General features: G+C 44.9%; 1 protein-coding gene across 1 annotated transcript in view; it reads left to right on the forward strand.

Annotated features, from left to right (window-relative positions):
• Positions 1-20,160, forward strand: part of grin2da (glutamate receptor, ionotropic, N-methyl D-aspartate 2D, a) — a 116,705-nt gene extending 96,545 nt beyond the window's left edge. The window contains exons 17-21 of the mRNA XM_041955926.1: positions 9,130-9,191; positions 11,457-11,627; positions 16,975-18,572; positions 18,933-19,364; positions 19,605-20,160. Of these exons, the coding sequence (XP_041811860.1) occupies positions 9,130-9,191; positions 11,457-11,627; positions 16,975-18,572; positions 18,933-19,364; positions 19,605-20,160 (2,819 nt within the window). The remainder of the gene's footprint in view (positions 1-9,129; positions 9,192-11,456; positions 11,628-16,974; positions 18,573-18,932; positions 19,365-19,604) is intronic.
• The last annotated feature ends 371 nt before the right edge of the window (positions 20,161-20,531 follow it).

The raw sequence follows: 20,531 nt of genomic DNA on the forward strand, positions 1-20,531 counted from the left end.
TTATATTGTCAACATGAAACCTCTCAGAAAGGAGGTTGGGGTCGATGGGCACGTGACTTCAACACCTTGACCTTTCCACGTCGTACAGCTGCAGCGGTTTGCATAGCGTACAAAGATGTCATCTAACCGCGACTGCAAAGGTCAGAGAAGAGCAGCCGCAGGTAGCCCAGAAATGTACGAACACGTGGACGCTAAACTGTGAACATACAGCATCTTCAGATGTGCTTTGAATGCTGATCTCCATAACCATAACCAAGTAGTTTTAGTTGTGTAAACTTAAAGGATAACTTTCATTTTTTACAACCTGGACCTTATTTGTACCATTAAATACGACCATTTACTCACCCAGACAACTTTGGTGGCATTTGGAGTCGTTTTGAAGAAATTAACCCCAGAGGAGCGGCGCGTATATCCGTATAATGCGAGTACTCGGGGCATCCATGCGCAGCCTCTATATAACACATAATCTGCAGAAACTCGTTCATATTCCAATATTTAGTTCTGATATGCTGGTGCTATTCCCTCTGAGCCCGTGGTGGCATGTTATCAATATCCAGCATCTCTAGACAACTACCTCTGACGTGGATGATGTCATTACCGAACGCCGCGCTGCGAGCAGCCGGCCACAACACGGCTGACTCTGCGGCGGTCGGCTACGAATACGCAATAACGAACCACAGCTGTGCCAAACTACAGCTAAACTAGCCGACCGCCGGCTCAGAGGGGAATAGCACCAGCATATCATAACTAAATATTGGAATATGAACGAGTTTCGCCGCAGATTATGCGTTATATAGAGGCTGCGCATGGATGCCCCGAGTACTCGCATTATACGGATATACGCGCCGCTCCTCTGGGGCTAACTTCTTCAAAATGACTCCAAATGCCACCAAAGTTGTCTGGGTGAGTAAATGGTCGTATTTAATGCTACAAATAAGGTCCAGGTTGTAAAAAACGAAAGTTATCCTTTAACAAGAGAAATGGTCATTTTTGGAACAGTTGTGTGAGTCATTTTGGATGCTTTTGAGACTTTTTTGCTTACTTACTTTCCTTTTCTCGTCATGTTTTTTCCATGTAAACGTTTGAGCTGTGCTCATTTCACAAAACTATTAGGACCAAGCTGGTATTTTTTTTAATGCAAATCACAGATAATTATCACATGATCAAGGATAAAGCTGCTGGCTGAAGTTGCCTCCACACAGATTTACATCCTTTCTATTGTTCCAGGATTTCAGGAAGCAGTAAAGATAGAAAACATTTGATCAAAAGCACTTTTGAATTCGTCGATATGAGCGCGCGCAGGGCCAGCAGTAGAAGCAGGTGGCGGTGGGATAAAAGAGGACAAAGTTCAAAGTTAGGCGGGAGGGAAAAAGATGAGGAGGAGAGACGGAGCGAGGCATGAGGAAGACGAATGAAGTTGTGAAGGGCGGGGGTGTGATGGGGTGGGTGAGGGTCAGTGGAGAAATGAAGGGGGAGGAAGGTTTGAAGAGGGAGAGAGAGGAAGATCAATACAGAAGGTTAAAGGGAAGAAGAGTGGAAAGGAAGAGGAAGGAGGTGCGATGTACACACACACACACACACACACACACACACATTGTTTTATTTAGCTCATTTGTTGTTGATGCAGTTGCTGTTTTGGGACCAGTCACCTTCTGTTTAAGAGATGTCACTCGTCAATTTTTGACTTTTTTCTTCTCTTTTTCAAAAGCTCAGAGATATATTTAAAAGTTCCTCAGAGTTTTCACCTCCTCGCTTCGTCTCCTGACTTCTGTCAGCGTCTCTGCTGAACTTACCGGTCTCTCATGTTGACTGTTTTAATAAAAGGTTCAACTTTATTAAGATCATTTGGGTTTTTTTGGTCTGCTGCTGAGCTGAGTTATGACATTTTACAGCACATTTGGTTTCCCATCATTCTTAGCGTGCGTGTTGGTGCACTAAGTGTGTGTGGTCATATTTTAATGTTATCAAAACTCCTGTAAAAGTAGTTAGACATGCACATCTTGTTTCTGTGTCTGTACCCGTCTGTGGCGGCTGCAGAGAGTAAGTGTGGAGGAGAGAGATAAACGTGATTCAGATCAGTCAGAGAGAGGAGGAGGAGGAGTGAACACATGAAGAGCAGGAGGTGTGACAGAGACAGATGTGAGGAGAGAAGGAGGTGTGAAGGTGCTCGCGGCTCCTTCTGGTACCTATAATAGCACAATTAACTGGATGGCATTGTTAACCAGTCTGTTTATGCCTGTTTGTGTCAATCATGGCCTCTCAGAGGAGGCGGAAAAGAGATCGATGGAATGGCAGTGAATACGAGAGAGAGGAAAAAACCAACTAGCACCGTCACATGAAAGTGTTTGAGTTTAATAAATCCTACAGACCGGTGAGTATTATCTAAAGTACAGCTCCACAGTCATGCCACAGAAACTGGGGGAGGCTTCATCAAATTCATTGCATCTGCAGAAAGGAAACTGGATCTGGAGCATGCAGACTGGTCACATTTGAACATACAAACATAAGAAAGATGTCAAAATAACATACAAATACTAATTGGGGTTAAAAAATTACTAGTTTCAAGGTTAAAAAACTGCAACAAAGAGAAGTAAATGTTATTTTACTAAAGCATTGACTTCTCATACCTGCTGGAGCCTGTTCTAAAGCAAATGTAATGTTCTGATCCTTTTTGACTGACGCAAATGTTTTGGTCATATTTGCCCTCCTCCATTCACGCCAGAAGCACTTCTGGAACAGAAGAGGAGCAAAAGAGGCGGCGCACACAACCGAGAGGGATGCTGGATAACTTTTACGCAGTGACCTTGATGGGTTCCAGTAATTAGGTTTGCAGTAGTCACAAGGACTCTCCATATTAAACTAAAAACCCTTCTTTTGTGTTTTCATAATGGCAGAGGCTTTTTAGCTTCTGCTGGCGTCAGCGCTCAGTTACAGTAAAACCAGCGATAAATCTGCATTCAGAGGGAAAACGCTGGGAGTGAATTAGTACCAACTTCAGTACATCAGAAATCCTGCAACACTGTCACAGATAAGTTATGAATGCTTTCACAAACACGTGCCTGGACGAGGACTTCCTCCGTGGAGGGTTTTCAGCCTCTGATCGCTGCCAGAAAATACATTTTATTACAACAATGTTTGCTTGTTTGACCAAACCTAAACCAGAAAAAAAACTTTAAAATGAAAGTTACTGTTCTGATCACTAATGCAGGAGTAAAAAACTCCATGTTTCTTGTAATAATCCCAAATCCAATTAAGGAATTATTTGTCTGAACAACACTGAAGGGGCAGCTGTAAATTGCATTTCACATTTCTGGTTAATACTGTTTAGTCTAATTGTGTTCTCTACATTGTTCATCTGGAACCTTCACACTGACCCCCAAAGACATCATGTGAATTCATTATCCCCCAGCACATCCACTGTGGCCCTCCACAGCTCCTGTAATTGTTCCTCGTAATGCGTCTCTTTGTTAGAGCCTCGTCACTTCTTTTTCACAGCACGACTGGTCAGTCATCAAATTGGTTCCTCTGGAGAACAATTTAGCCCGCTCGCAATTAGCAAACTTGAGAGCGGAGGTGGAAAACGCCTCAGTGGCGGAAGTGACAGCGGCTCCCAGGGGCAGCGAACGCCGGAGGCTGACGCCACGTGAATGCTGAAAATGTTCAAACTGAAAACGAGGGACTGCTTTAAAATGAGACATCTGGCTGGCTGATAGGGTGACACCACAATTAACAAAACTGTTGATATGGAAAAATAGAACTAATGTTTTTTTTTTTCCCAAATGTAGACATGCTGTTTATTCCCAAAGAAGTTTAAACCTTACATACAGTGAAGACTGGGCCTTTATTAATAAAGGTCTGTCTCTAATACAAGCCTGTTTTTTCTTTAGTTTTTCCAGTCTTTGAAGGTGTATTTTCACATTAAGTCTTCATCCTCCTGTCTGATTTTCACCTGCTTCAATTTGTTGTTGAAACTCAAACCTTCCTCTTTGTTTACGTTTGTCTCTATAAATTTATGATAAGGTACATTTCAACTGTATTAATTCCATTAGTCCAACACTCAGGTTATACATACAATCCAGCTGCTCTGAGTTGGTATTTCAGTAAAAGTACTGCTGTCATTCACTACTTCCAATCACTTTTTTTTTTTTTTTAAATCAGTGCTAAGTTACTGCCGGGGAAACTCAACACTTCCTGTATTTCCACAATAAAAGCCTCCCAGCAGCTGAAAGTGCAGAACATCTCCCTCTCCTGGTAGTCTGTTATTGTGGGACATCTGCAGGAAGTGTTGGTTTCGCTTAAAAGGATAGAAAAAAATGACAAAGCACAGTTTCTTTGTGAGTGTTTCTGTGGAAAGGAGCAGCAGAGTGGTCAGTATGACATGCTTCTGTTCTGGTACTGATGCTGTAGAAATTATGCTGAATTTAAGAATAATTCATTTATTCTTTGATAAAGTGAGTGTTTTCCTGTGGTCAGTCATCGCTACATGTTGAACTGTCTTTTTAGAGCACTGCTGACCCCCCATTGGCTAAAACATAAAGCAGAGACCCAGCTGGAGAGCAGATGCTCAGCAGTACTTTTGATAATAGAAACCTTTTGAAGATGAAGCAGCTGTGTGGCAAGTTCCACTTCCAAGAAATAAACCGTCTTCAAAGTGACGGTGCAAAGGACCGAGATGCAGGAACGTGTCCCGATGCATCTGCTGATGTTGCACCTGGGCTCAAATCCCACGGCAGCGTGGATCCAAAGTTCGCCTCCGCTCCACTCCTCCGTTGTGTCACTCACATTGATTCGTGCTGACTGAGCAAAGCCGATACAACACCTCACGCACAAAAGATTGATAAAAAAGAAAATGCGAATGCAAACAGCTTTTGGCACCGAGGGTGGAACACACTGTAGCGGCGTAACACACCCTCGGGAAATTGATTTCTTTTTTTCTCCACTTCCTTTTTTGTTCAGATGGCTTCGAGTCTTTAGAGACGCGGATGTTGATTTTAATTTTATTGCCTGAAGAAGAGAGCTGCATATTTCTCTGAACCTGCAACTTTGTTTTCACGTTGAGTCTCACACTCGAACAAAATCTGCAGATCACTTGGGATCAACATCTAAACACAAATACATTAACGAATAAACAAACACTAGAAATGGCAGAAAACGATTCCTCAGCCAGACACGTGGCTCGTTACATATACCAGGATGCTTCATTATCTCACTCCACAAAGACTCCTAAAACATTCAACTCAGCTGGGTCATTTGATACAAATGTACAAATAATTCAATGTTCAGTCGCTCCGGTCGCCCCCAGCGGCCTCACAGGGGGAGTAAAAGATGGGGTGCTTGTTAAAGTTGAATTTGTTTTGGCAGTTGGACAAAATGTTCTGGCGCTGACTTGTTGGACGTTTGATAACCCTCATAACTCCAAGTGGCTCGCAGAAATACCCTTGAAAAGATAAATATTTTTAGGGATCCATGTCCTGAGAGATTAATTAGACTTCACCACCTCCCACACACCACCACCCCCACCTCTCCCGCCCTGAAAACATGTGCTGGCTCGTTGTCCAATTATTGTTTGTGCTTTTACAGGTCGGCTGACAAAAACCCATCTCAGTTTTCATGAAGCTAATTTTTTTAGAGATAGAGGAACTACGCAATGACACGACGGCAGGAACAACTACAGCTCGAATAATTCACCTCCGTCACTCACAAAGAAAAGCTGTCACAATAACTTTAAATCATTTGCTGTGTTTTCTGTCCCGTCCAATATTTCTCTCACCGCAAAGTTCACTTTTGCTTCATCTACAGTTATTCATGTACTGAATATTCCTGCTGTTCAGAGTGTCACAGAGAATAAAATGTAATCCAATCTAGATGTGACAGGCAAGAAAAAAAAAAAAAACTACATGAAATATGAAATTGAACAACTTTGAAATAGGAAATAGGATCAGACCAAAGCGACGTCTTTGTTCAACAAGCCGGCCTCCATTTCCAGTTTGATAAAAGCATCCAGTCATTACTAACATTTGCTTATTGTGCATCTTGATACAGATATTATGTGATATAGATATAATGGAGACAACACCCGGATTACAAATGAGGCGAATGGTGAAACGTTTTGCAGCGACTTCAAGATCAATGTGTTTTGTCTGTTTTTTCTGCTGACGGTGTTTTGTTTTTTTTTAGTTTAATCAGCTGTGACCTCGGGCACTGGGGTGTTTTTTTGGCCAAATATGAAGTGAACTAAGCAGTAAAGTCAGTCTGGGGCACCAGAAACCACCAAGACTGAAAAATGAAGCCAACATGGAAGTGCCAAAAACTGCAGTTCTGAGAATGGCTCCAAGAGTGTGTCAATCCCCATAGACCCCCACATTAAAAGAGCCAACTTTACAGCAGAAATAAACACGTTTACAGCCTGGAACAAAAGGCAGTTTTGGTCTCTAAAGCTAGAGACAGAACATACATCTGGATCAACCTCACTTTTTAAAATTATATTACGGCTTGAAGTCATGCATAACTACAGGCGAGGCCGCTTTGGGTGACAGCTAGCCGCTAGGTTTCAGCAGCCAAGCATCATTCGGCCTGCCCCAGCTCCACCCACACTCCACCTCTTTGCATTTTTAGCCAGTTTGGTGGAGTGGTGTGGACAATTTAAGCTAACATATTTAGCAATAAGTGACTGTGAAGTTGAACAGCATGTTTCCTGGTTTTATGTTCCGGTCCTCGCCTGCCGTCCTGAGGTCTCAGTATTAATACAGCAAGCCGTCTAAGTTGCTTCTTATTCCAAACAATTCATGTGAGTGGTGATGAAATGGCTCGTTAGTGTTTTCTGATCTACGACCTCTGTGGTCAGAGTTTGGTCCAGTGTAGTCAACTAAAACCTCAGCAAAGACTGCGGTCATGGTTGAAAGGAGCAAATGTCGACCGAGCAAACTTGAATATCAGTCTTTGGTCTTGCAGTCAAAGGCTTTTTCATGCCAAACCATCAGTGACCTCCATTAGAAGAGGTTTGTGCTCTGTGGTATGAGAACAAACGCTACTATCAAGAGGGAACGAATTACCAACACTGTTTTATATTCTGGACAGAGTAAAAAAACTGCTCCCAGTTGAGGTGCTTCACTAGCTGGTTATCTGTCTGCCTGCATGTGGACGTATTCCAGGTGATACCACACGTATGAAACCGCTCTGGGTCATAACACCCTTTCTCTTAATGCTTTTTCTGCACCGATTGGATCAAGGAAACGTTATTTCGAATGCCACGGAGAGGATTGAAGCTCAGGGCCTTAAATCCTCACTGTTGACCAATGTAAAGCCTTTAAAGAGAGACACATCCTGTAGGTTAGACTAGAACTGAAAAATATGTTGAAATGTCCCCAAATCTCTACTAAAATGTCAAAAAATCCGCAGAATGAAATGTGAATTTAATTGTAAGCTCTGGCTTTTCCCCCTCTGTGTTTGCACGTCTGCTCCTTTTATTTGTGCAGACGGTTCCCCCTCTTTACACCGAGGCATTTTCCTCCTTAGAGCAGGTGAGAGAGGATATAGCTGAAATTCTGCCTGTCTGTCAGCTCTTTGTGGGGAAGATTTCTCCCAAAGAGCAGCTTTAAGCGCCGCTGACTGCCACGATTAACGTATTTACAGGGAGATAAAGGGAGCAGAGAGCCGGACAGGGAGAGGGGAATCAACTGAGCCCTCGCTGGAACTCTGAATTAGATTATGGGAGCGAGCCGCACACACAAACACGCGTATTTAGCGTCTATTGTCAGGATGTGTGCTGGGAGCGCGGCGAGATGAGGCAGGGTCGATCGAGTTGAGCCCGGTATAATTCCGGCTGTCAAGGAACGTTTGAATTCCCACACGTGACTGTTGGGGAGGTGAAATGTGGCACGCGGTGATTCGTGTTGGAGTGAGATTTGTGTTTTGTCTGAGCGGATTTGACATTTCAGTCAACATGGCTGAGCCGTGGTGGTCTAATCCGTGTGGCCGGGCTTCGCGGGGGGGTTTCCACACAGTGCTAATTAACCCAGAGGTCGATTAATAATGTAACTGTGAGCACTGGGAAGTGGAACTTCCTTTGACTGGGACATCTTCAGAGTGTGTGTGTGTGCTGGTGTCAAACGTCCTCTGCGACCTGCTCGGCGCTGTACATCTGATCCTGCTTTTCCTTCCCACCGCCTCATTCTTTTTGATTAATGCATTAATGGCCGGCGCCGGGAGTCCCTTTTCGCCGGAGCTGTGTCAGATGTGTGTGCGTGATGCTGATAGCCGAGCGGATCGTCTAATGTTTGCGTGCGTCGCGGCCTCTTTCATCTGCCACGCGCTGTCGCGGCGCTCTGCCCTCTGCGTGCAGCGTGCCTTCCGCCTCAGACGCTGGGCCATTTCGCAATCGGCTTCAAAAGGCTTCTCCGGCGTCCACGCGCTGCCTGTAGCTCCCAGGTTCTCCGTCAGTCTCATGACTTTCTCTGCAGATGGCCTCTAATTCTTTCTAATGCAACCTTTTCCCTCTCCTCCCTCTTTAGCATCTCCCGGTGTTCATTCACACTTCATGTTTCTGTGTTTGTCATTTGTGGCATCTGTAACACAGCAGCTTGTCATCTGCAGTAACTTTAATTTTACTCTACACACCGCTCACCTATCTTATCTTCATGTTATCTTTTCTTGGCTATTAACATCATGTTTCACTTTCTTCTCTCATTTCTTCCCCCTTTGCTGCATTTCATCATGTGTCCCTCTCGCTCTTCTTTTTTTTTGGCCTAACACAATAAACTCCATCCTCCGTCTTTTCTCTTCACGTCCTCAGCTTTCCTCGTCTTGCTTCTTTCTCCTCCCTCAGGGGATCAAAAACCTCACTCTCATAACAAAGGGGCGGTAATCCCCTTTTTTAAAATTTTTCTCTTTTGTTTTCTCTTCCAGTGCTGGACTGTTTTAACTCCTTCTCCCTTATTGTCGTCTCTTTCCCTAATTCCCCGTCTGTCTTTTGTCTTGTTCACTCGTCCGCCCCATCATCCTGCACTTTCTTTCATGTGAACCTTATAAACCTCCTTCTCTCTCCCCTTTTTCTTTTCTTGTTATTTCATTGTCTCTCAGCGTCTCCTCTTTTTGACCTCTTTGTTTCTCCCTCCATCTTTTCTCTTACAGATGAGATTGATATGTTGGAGCGTCTCTGGCTGTCGGGTATCTGCCACAATGATAAGATCGAGGTACGACGTCTTATACCTCTTCTCCGCTTTTCTTCATCAACCTGTCACACAATCGGCCTCTGTGCTGTTTTCAGGGTAAACTAAGTGTAGTCTAAACTTAATCCTGGTCAGCTAGTCGAAGTATTAAGTTGGATAGTTGTCTAACCAAACAGGTGTCGCAAGTGCAGTCATTGTGATGATCCTACTGTGACCTCAGACAGAGGCCCTGCCTGAGGAATCCAGACTAACCTCTGTTCACCCCATATACTCTTAACATCAGAGATAAATATTTCAGCTTCTTTAGGCCCAAAACGCATCAAAACTGACCAAATTTTCAGGAAGGAACAAGACAGATTGATCTATTGACAATAGCCAGGAAGCATGTTTTCAAATTTCAGTGCACCATGCACTGATATCAGATGAGATGTGAAGTGCAGAACATTTGCTGCTGAGGTTATTTTTCAAGCTTCATATATGAGACGTAGAAATAACGTTGCTGTCACTCACAGATATGGTGGAAGAGATATGGATAGACAGATTCATGTTACACTGCTTCAGTTCACAAAGCATTCTGGGACCTTTCTTCTACTGCTCTGTTTGGAAACAGCATCTGAAAGCGCTGTGTTTGGAGGGCCTGTTGGAGGACTAGATTAGCACTACCCCTCCATCCCCAAAATAAATGGGACACCCTACCCTGCATCTGCTAAACCGTAGGGTAGAACCAAGTGTTAGGGCTGAAAGGGGGAATTCGGATTCAACCTAAGTGAAAAAAATGTATATTAAGTAGTTAAAGTCAAAATTCAAAGTTTCTGATTCGCTGCACTTAGGTTGCAAACCCCAGCTTGTAAGAAGTAGTTACATGGAATCAAAAGTAGTCATCTTGCCAGGTTTGAGATTTGTTTCTGTTCTATATGATTCCTCATCCACTCTATATGATTCCTCATCCACACTTTATGATTCTTCATCCACTCTATATGATTCCTCATCCACACTATATGATTCCTCATCCCGTCTATATGATTCCTCATCCACACTATATGATTCCTCATCCCGTCTATATGATTCCTCATCCACACTTTATGATTCCTCATCCACTCTATATGATTCCTCATCCACACTATATGATTCCTCATCCTGTCTATATGATTCCTCATCCACACTTTATGATTCCTCATCCACTCTATATGATTTCTCATCCACACTATATGATTCCTTATCCAGTCTATATGATTCCTCATCCACACTATATGATCCACTCTATATGATTCCTCATCCACACTATACGATTCCTCATCCACACTATATGATTCCTCATCCACACTATATGATTCCTCATCCAGTCTATATGATTCCTCATCCACACTTTATGATTCCTCATCCACACTATATGATTCCTCATCCACACTATATGATTCCTCATCCACGCTGTATGATTCCTCATCCAGTCTATATGATTCCTCATCCACACTTTATGATTCCTCATCCACACTCCTATTTACCATCATTTAATTTTGTTTTGCTCAGATTTCCAAACACAAGTAGCTGCTGCCCATCAGATGTCACCCTGCATTTTGAGGTTGTTTTGTGCAGTTTAGGTGGTTTAGATGACAATCCCACAGCTAACAAAACTGCACTACAGGTCTTGTAGAGGAGGACCGACACTCAATTTCAGGGGTGTGTGTGCGGTTATTTGGTGCTATATTGTTGTAACTTGGACAAACAAACCAAACTTAAGGCACCTGAGAACGAATGTCTGCACACACATTGGGTGTAAATGCCTCCATAGGAATCAAAACCTTTGAACAAAAGCAATAATAATTATTGATTCAAGAAAGAATGCGGCCTGGCTGCAGATGGGAGCTGTTGACGTGTAAACTGAACAAATTAAGTTCCCTGAAAAGCTTTTTGTTTGATGCAAACAAAGATATTCTGTGGTGACTGACATGTTTTGGTCTTTGCATCAGTGTTCTGAGCGCATGGGCTCTAAAATATCATAGATGGGCGCTTTGACATCCAGTGACAGCAACGGATTCTCTATTGTACTTGCTGGTTGTAATTAACTTTTTATCTGCTGTCTGGAAGACAAATTGGCCCTCGTTAGCAATAAATACGCTCTCCTGTCTCATCTCTGCCCCTCCCTTCTCATATGCTTTCCTTTTACCTCTTCTGCTTTTTACTTTCCTGTTTCCTTCTCCTCGTCTCTGCTCCCTGCTCTCACCTCTTATAATGTTTCACATTAATCTCCTTCCCTCCTGTCGTCCCCCATATATCCACTCTCCCCTCCAGGTGATGAGCAGTAAGCTGGACATAGACAACATGGCCGGGGTCTTCTACATGCTGCTGGTGGCCATGGGCCTCAGCCTCCTGGTATTTGCTTGGGAGCATCTGGTGTACTGGAAACTACGGCACTGTGTGAAGCGATCAGGCGGGATGGACTTCCTCCTGGCTCTCAGCAGGGTGGGTGAAGGCAGCAAAGACCCCTGTACACCGCAACAAGCATCCTTGCTTACTGGCTCAGAATTGGATAAAACATTAAAGAAGATAGACTAGACATGTATTTCTAGATTTGATGCACGACCAGAAGAGGTTTCATGCGTGTTAGTGGAATACAGTGTTCTTAACAAAAGATTAAATTAAACATTGTACTTAAAAATTAACAAAATTCAAATGAGGTTCTCATTTTTAGTCTTTCGCCAATAATTTGGTCTTCCCACAACAACATTGTTTTTTTTTTTCCTGCAAAATTTACTAACTTTTTAGCAGCATATGCAGAATGAATGTGGAAAGGGAAAGAGCCATGGGATGCACACAATACATATTTATTTTCTGAACAGCTATCTCCTAATCTCTCATTAAGGAAACTGTTGTTCACTGTATTGAGCGAAGCAGTGATGTGCAGAAGGTATGGAGCATGTCCCTGTACACAATTTGTACTCCCGTACATGCATGGGTTTGTGAGGCCGCTTCTCATTGGGGCATATCCCAAATGTCAAGATTTAAAATTAGGACATACATCATTGGTGAAATGGATTCACCACTATTGTATAGTCATTGCCTAGAATGCATACCACAACACCTTCTGAGGTGGCGGGCAGTTGTTTATGTCGGGTGCATTTGTCCTCAGGACAGAACAACAAGAGGTAGAAATATTATCTGTCGGCACGAATTCAAAAGTTCTGCCAGGAGGTGAGAATTTTTAAATGTTCATTTCAGCCAGACGCTACAGAGCTGATCTCACTGATCTGCACATCCTCAACTCAAACCCAGTCAGTGCAATGATCTGCAGATTCATAATCCAGAGCTTGAAGATCATTGGAAAAGGAAATTACGCAGGAGCAGGTGTCCTGGAATCTCCTCGTCCCCGCAAAGAAGACGATATCTTACCGATTGCCCCCAAGAGGGCCACTTCATTCAGGAATACACAGATGTAGAAGACGCAAGAACAGTAAACAGTTTTTAGATACAATCAAGATATGGATTGCACAAAAGTAGGTGACACTCAATCTTAGTACCTGTTTTTGGCACTCAGCAGGGGAGAAGGAGGTCGAGCCAAAAAGAGGAGCATCAATGGTGTCTATCTTTGGCATCACACCAAGAGAAGGCCAAAGGGTCCAAGACAGAGTGATCACTTAGCTGTCGCGCAGCTATTTTCTGTCAGCGCCAACACAGTTTCTGCAAGTTCAGATCAGGGTCCTGAAAATATTTAGTGCAGGTCCTGAGACAGAATTACAGCGGTTGAGGTGAAAAGGAGGGAGGGATTAGAAGACAGAAGAGGAAGAGGAAGACAGAGGATGAAATGACCAGAAAGAGGAAAACAAGGTAAGAAGAGGAAGTATCAAGAAGGGGATGGGGAAGTGATAAACGCTGGGGAGGGAAAGTAAGGAGAAGTGGGAAGGCAGGGGAGGGAAACTTTGAGATAAGAAGAGAAGAGAGCCGGCCGAGGAGACAGCTGTGGGTTTGGATGGCAGAGGCAGCGGAGTATAGCAGGTGCTGGGGAGAGGCCAGAAGGAGGTGAAGAGTGGAAAGAAACGACAGGAACAGATAGGAGGCGGGAGGACGGAGGCGAGGTGGAGGGGAGACTGTTGAAGTGGAAAACAAGCTTCATAGAGCACCGAGGAGATTTTCTTGTTTGTCAGAAAATGCTGTGATGGAATGCCTGGTCTGTAAGTACCGCTGGTTGGACGGGTGACACCATCATGACGACAAAAGGTTGTGATTTATTACCTCCTCCTGCCCAACAAAGCAGAGAAAATGGCTAATTTATGCACAGCGGAAGAGTGATCTAATTACACTATAAAAAGGACAGAGAGGAAATAATATTACAGCTCTTATTTCTGACTAAATGCTTGCAGCATATAAAGAGGCTAAACAAGTATAACCAAATCAAACTCGAATTTTACAAGTAAAAAACAGAATTATTGCTTTTGCACATAAAACATCAGCAATTCAAACTATGCACTTTATAGAGCGTCAGCCAGGAATCTTAAAGCATATTCAGACCAAAAGCTACAGAGTTTAGCTAAGAATGTACTGTTTAAGTACTGATATAACAGCAAAGTGTGAAGGTGGTTCATGAAATAGTCACAGAATTGAATCTACTAGATTTGTGTACAGGGACACAAAAGTTTTCATGACACTCAGGACGACCTCAAACTAATGAGGGCAAATGTAGGAAAAAGAGCGAGGAAGTCACTGTCGGGATATCACCAGGGCAACACATTCATCTTTGTTTTTAGGAAGAATTATTTAACCCAAACTATAACCTTTCCTAACCAAGCAGTCACATTACATATTTCGCAGCAAGCTTTATTTTGAAAGTCTAACCAGACGTTGCATATTATCACTTGGACGATGGTGTACGTGGTGCAGATATGAAAGATGCTTGCAACTGAAATACGTTAGTTTGAAAGTTGTGCTGAGTGTCATGAACAAAATGGAAAACTTGTGTGCCGTAGATTAAATTCGTGACTATTTCACAAACTGCTGTGAGACGGTGTTGGATTTGAGGCTGAAGTGCCATTTACTGAACACACTCTACTGTTTTATTGAAAATTTGTATTGACCATGTGGATGAAAATCCATTGTGTCCCCTGCAGTCTTTGATATCCAGATATTCCCTGCAGACCCTTTAGAGAGTAATTTCACCTCTCCTCATACACTCAGAGTGTACCAGCATATTTCCTCGCATGAGCAAACTCGACTCTTATCTGTTGTGTGCCTCATTCTAAGAATAAAAACATCAATTCCATGCAAAGGGCACTCCCAAGACCCGTTAGCTTCTATCTCCCAAGCTATATGCTGCGTTTGCTTTAAAGCCTCTGCAGCTGGCCCCTGTGCCTTGCTTTAACCCAATCAGTGACTCACCCAAGTTTCAATTTCACAGTGTGCTGCGCCCCATGCTCTGGAGACTGTGATAGCATTTCTGCCGCTGGGACTGCTGATTCATGTGTCCGGAAGGGCCATTATTACAGTCTCTCCATCAGATCTGTGTCCCGGCGTGGAAGAGAGATTTACAGGAGGCCCCACACATTTAGTCATTAAGATGTGACAGATATCGATGAATATTATGAATCATCTTCACACATGAAGAATAATAGAGTCTTTCTGATTTACATGGCTGTCCTCAGCGCTGCTAATTGAGTCCCATCTATCTACAGCAAGGTGTAAATATACAAAGGCAGGGGAGAAGGAGCGCTGCAGAGATAGATTTGCTCAACTGACATTTATTTATTTTATTTGGATTCTGCTCAGGGTATAAAAAATGTCACTACGAGCTAGTAATTTACTCGTATTTCTGACTCTTTCATTTCATGTTTTATTCATCTCAAACATTGTTGAAAGTTTCAGCTCAGATGTAAAAAGCCAGACTGGAGCTTGTTTGGAGCGGTTCATTAAAACCAAGTGAGAAGGATCCTATTTAAACTCAAGTGGCAACAAATAACAGCTCCAAGACACGTGACAATGAGTCTCTGTCGTGATATGTTCTAGTCAGAACCAGCTGCTGGAAACAACATCCTGACATCAGATAAACTGTAGATCCTTCTGCATCAGGAGGTTTGGGCTCACGTCCAATTTAAGCTTTTTCCTTCACTTCAAAAATGTCCCTTTCAAGTCCTTTTTGCCTCTTAAGTGTCAGTTAAGAGATCAAGTTTACGATTTTTCTTGATTCTTGTGCATTGACCTCTCTCTGTGATACAGGCACTCATTCACAGAAGATCTTTCAAACAAGCTGTTGTAAATGCATTGACATATTCTGGCTGCACTGGGAGGTCACTTGGCTTAAGAAAAGAAGGATTTTAAGAAAATGTTGCTCTCCGTGAACACCGGACAGGAGCGCCACGATAAGGTTTCAGGGACAGGAGTCAGGTCTGTTTTTTGTTTCCGCTAAAATATCTAACCTCGTGTGATGATGATCATTACTTCAGTCTTAATTTGTGCACTGGAAACGGCAGTCCGAGGAAACGCCGAAGCTCGTTGGGTTTCGGTTAAGTAAGCAAGATGGCACCTGACAGGAAAGGTGCTTCTCTTCAGATGCAGCATCTGTCACCAGCTGTTTTATTTGCACAAAGACAAAATAGGTTCTGCTGCTTTGCTCTCCCCCATTGTTTTGACTCCTTTCCTGAAGCTGTATACTCCTTGCCGTACCTTCTTCTTCAATTATTTTTCACAGTGCTTTTGGAGAAAACCCAGTCCTGTTCCAGCAGAGTGATGCTTTGTTTGCTGAAAGCTTTGTTTGGTTTGATAGTGTGAAAACTGACACTCCAAGAATCTTGGTAAACTCTGTCCAAAGTTTCTCCAAAAGTCTCATCAATATTTAATGGTCAGTACTCCCTGTTGTCTGCCTTTAGTGGAGACGTGGTGACACAGAGAACCTGAGGTAGAGGGAAACCACCTAGAGCAATTTCCCAGCACACTGAGAGAGAGAATAAAGACAGATTATTTTCTTCTTTTCAAAATGTTTTTTGTGAAACGTGTTGAGCCGACACAGTTACACAGTCAGTGGCTGTGCAATGCACTGAATAAAGATAAAGGAAAACAGGGAGGATAAAAGTACAAGAGTTGTAGCCCAGACAAATTTAAAGCCTCTCTTGATGCAGCAACCTGTCGCGGTTTTAACTGGATGGTAAAAGCTGTTTATAGTAGCTGTTAAACTGACTCTCTTCAGCACAGCATCCATGTGTAGTTTTTCATCAAGACATGCTAATTGAATGAATCCACATATTGACATTATGCTGTGTTTTTACAGCTACTGAGTTGTAATGTTGTTTGTGTCTAAACAGTAAACCAGCTCTGTTTAGTCAGCATAGTAATATCTGGAGAAAACCTAACAATACAGCTGTGTTGCCATCGCTTGTTGGAGACTCTGGTGCATAATTAGCAGCTTATTTGTGCTTTTTCTGCAGTCTTTTACCAAAAAATTTCTAACCTGTCAGTATTCATGAGAAGACCTTGTTTTTAATCTAAACTGTAATGAAGAATGTCTTTTTGTGGGACTCGTAACAAAATCAGTGAAAGAGCGTTTAAATGGATCTGCTTCTTTCAAAAGATCTGCATAAAAAAAAAGAAAAGCAGTCAAGGCTGGAACAATGAGACTTGTGTACTGTTCATTCTGTTCATTCAAAAGAAATGTTCTAAAGACAGCCTTCATATGGCCTTTGTAAGCATCAGATGCTTTAAAGGTTTCCTTTTCAAAATTGGCGATGTCGGCTCTCTCTTTCCATATCTCTCTCACACACAGCTCCTCCTTATCATACTTGGCAACCTGCTGGTCTAATTACAATCTTTCTTTTATCTCTCCACCCAGGGGATGTACAGTTGTTGCCAGTTTGAGGATGAGACGGCGCCGGGGGGAAGCAAAAGCTCTTTGCCCCAGTACCACACCATGACCACCATGCCTACGGCTCCCCAACAACACCTCGTTACAGCCACAATAAATAACACGACTGCCATTGCCATGGTGCAGCAACAACAGCAGCAGAAGCACCACCAACAACAGCAACAGGGGCAGACTTATACGACCATGCTACCTGGATCGCCGCCGACAACAGGACACTCAGCAATGGCTCTGGGACCCTCAAACAGCCCTTTACTGGAAGGCCCTATGCCGTGCTCCACCTTCTTGCCACGGCATGACCGCAGACTCGCTGTGGTCGATCGCTGGAACAGGCCAAAGCCAGAGAAAGTCATGAGCGGAGGCAGTGGCGGAGGCGTGGGTGTTGGGGGGATAGCAGGAGGCATCAGTGAACTCCAGGCCCAGCAGCAATATCAGCAGAACCTAGGACAGCATTGGAGCCTACAAGGAGGTGTTGCAGGTGGTGCAGGGGGAGGAGGTGACACAGGGCTAGATGAATATAAGCGCTATTATGGTCCTATAGATCCAGAGGGGCTGGGAGCTAACTCAGACCAACAGGCTGGGGGCCCCCAGCAGACTCCCAAAGCTAATCCTCGAGGCCCTAAAGCCTCAGGAATGCCACGTCTGCCTCCTAAAGGCCCCCAACAAGGCCCGGGGCATTTAATCTCCAAGCCACCTCCACCGATTCCATCGTCCCCACGAAGGCCTCCTTTCTGGCGACGAGGAAGCCTAGTCCAGGCAAGGAGAAAAGGCTCAGGAGGTCCCCTGTATGAGAATATACTGCCCCTAGGGAGGAGAGGAGGTGGGAGGTATGGAGCAAGCGATGGAGGTGGAAGGAGAGGGCGACGTCCTCCTCCACCTCCTCCTCTGCCTGTCCCTCTATCCTCCCCAACACACACCCCTACCACGCCTTCATCCCCATGTCGTTTCTACTCCACCTGCTCCAGTGCCTCCTCCTCTTCCTCTTCCTCCACATCATCCTCATCCTCTTCTTCATCCTCTATCTCGCTCTCTAGGTCAAATTCCCCCTCCTCCTGCTCCAGTGACAGCTCCTACAACTCCTCGCTGAGTTTCCGGTATCGAGCAGGCGACCGAGATTTTACGGTGGATGATGATTATGACTCAGATCTGCTAACAGAGGAGTCCAGCCTCCTCCTGGGGTCACGGAGGAAGATTCGGTCACGTCGAATGTCATCACGCTCACTGCCGTGCAGCCCACCACCTCCGCCAATCCCGCCGCGAAAGCCTCGCCCTCAGAGAGATTATGGCAGAGAGAGAACAGGCAGCCAGCTGGCCCAGTTACAGGAGTGGTGGGCATCATGGGGTGACAGAGAGCGAGGGAGGGGAGGAACAACAAGCCGGGGAGTTGGGGGAGTGGGCAGAGAGGAGAAGAGGCACAACAAAGAGAGGGAGCGTGAGAGGAAGAGGAGGAAGAAGGGCCGAAAGAAGAAGAAGAGGGAAGAGAAGGAGAGAGAAAGGGAGCGAAAACGCCGCAAAACAAAGAAGAAGAGGAAGAAAGAGGACAAGATAAGGAAGAGAGAGCGGAAGAGGTCAGAGCAGGAGGGAGGAGATGCTGAAAAGAGAGAGGAACTCAAGTCAGGGACACCAGACTACCCGTCATACCCGCCCCTAAGACGAGAGTCTTTTCGGAAAAAGAGTGAAAGCTCAATCCGAAGCTATGGATGGAACATCCCAGGTGAAGATGAGAGAAAGGAAAGAGAAGAGAAAGAGAGGGATGATGGGGATGACAGCAGAGGGAAAGAAAGACACCACAGGCGGAGGAACAGCAAGCACTATCAAAGCTCTAGCAGTAAGCCTTCTTCATCTGTCAAGTTCTGGGGAGGGGGCAACCCATCCTCTGACACCATTCCATCTGCCTTTTTACCCTTGTTGCCTGTCTCCTCCAAAAGGAGGAAGAGTAAAAGTTCAGACAGGGATGCTGTAGGAATGGAAGGAGAGAGGAGGCCATTGCTGGGACGGAACGGAAGAGGTGAGATGCACTCCAAGGAGGGGTTGTCCTTCCACGAGTGGGAGTCCGAGGTGGAGCATGAGGAAGAAGATTCTGAGCTTGAGAGGAGGAAAGCGGAGCGTGGAAAGAGGCGCGGAGGAGGTAGGACAATGTCTGATGAGGAGCGGGAGCATGATAAAGTAATTGGGATATATTCTGATGATGATGGTTCTTCAGGAGAGTTTGGGAAGTTTGAGAGGTACTGGGAGGATCATGAAGGCAGGGCAGTGGGGGGAATTGGAGGGGGAGGTTGGTTTTTCAGCACCTACCCCTCCAGGGATAAAACCGGCAGCATCAACAGCAGAGATGACCTGTTCCTGGAACGAGGAGAGAGGTGGGGGACAGCAGAAAGTGGATGGGGGTCTAGTGGAGGTGGTGGTGGAGGAAGAGGGGATGCCGGAGAGAGAGGGTGGGGTTCAGGATCACACTGGCCACCGCCTCCTCTCACGCCACCGCCTCCTCGACGATACTGGTCGGTGGACAAACTCCACATACAGGATGAGAAGAAGAGTAAACGCAAGTCAAAGGACAAGGGAAGAGGGCACACGGCTTGTTCCTCCTGTCACTCCCCCAGACACCACCCACACTCCCACTCCTCCAAATGGGCCCGCATCACCTCGCGAAGCCAGGAAGAGCTGTACCCACACTGCCAGAGTTTTGGTGGTCCCCTCAAGCCCAAACATGACTCCTCATCTTCCTCAAAACCCGATCGCTCACAGAATCCATCTAAATCTGGCAGCCAGTCAAACCTCAGTATCCAGCAGCGGACACAGAGAGCAGACAGGGATCGAGATCGAGGACGGCAATCATCCCCGCCGCCGACCCTCATACCTAATTTGCCACCCCCGCTTCCTGCCCTTCCAGCTCCTCCGTCCTCATCCCACCCTATCCACGTTCCTCCCCCTACCTCCTCCTCTTCTGTATCCTCTCCCTCTGTGGTCTCATCGACCCCGGGCGCACCCCAGCCCTCCTCCATGGCTTCGGCAAGTGCTAAACTACAGTACCAGAGATTGCGCTCTGTACCTCAGCCCCAGAGGTTCCCTCAGTCTCCTCACTTACCCCTCAAAGCCAAGAGCCTTTGCTCGCGAAGGGGCTCAGCCCATTTCTCCAGTGTGGAGAGCGAGGTCTGAAGTTCAACGTCTTAAGAAAATCCTGCAAGGCTGACCCTAAGTGGGTGATCTGGATCTGAATCTGCCTGGCAGCAAACATGGCTGTGCAGCAAAGTCAGTACAGTATACGCACTGAGCCCTTTCCTAAAATTCTGCACAAACAAACAAACCAGAAAGCCAAACAAACCCAATGGGGTAGGTCAAAGGAAAACGGGAGCGATCTTGTGCTCGCTGTTGTTTCCTTTCTTTCCTCTCAGTATGTGAAAGACTACAACCACAGCAACAACTTGCATTCTGAACTGGGTTTACCAAGACACTAAAAGCAAATCAGACATTGAAGGTGGTACAACCGAAGAAGACTCCTTTGCTTTAGACAGTAAAGGGCTTTGGAT

Source organism: Chelmon rostratus, chromosome 16 (genome assembly GCF_017976325.1).
Source record: "Chelmon rostratus isolate fCheRos1 chromosome 16, fCheRos1.pri, whole genome shotgun sequence".
Lineage (NCBI taxonomy): Eukaryota > Metazoa > Chordata > Actinopteri > Chaetodontiformes > Chaetodontidae > Chelmon > Chelmon rostratus.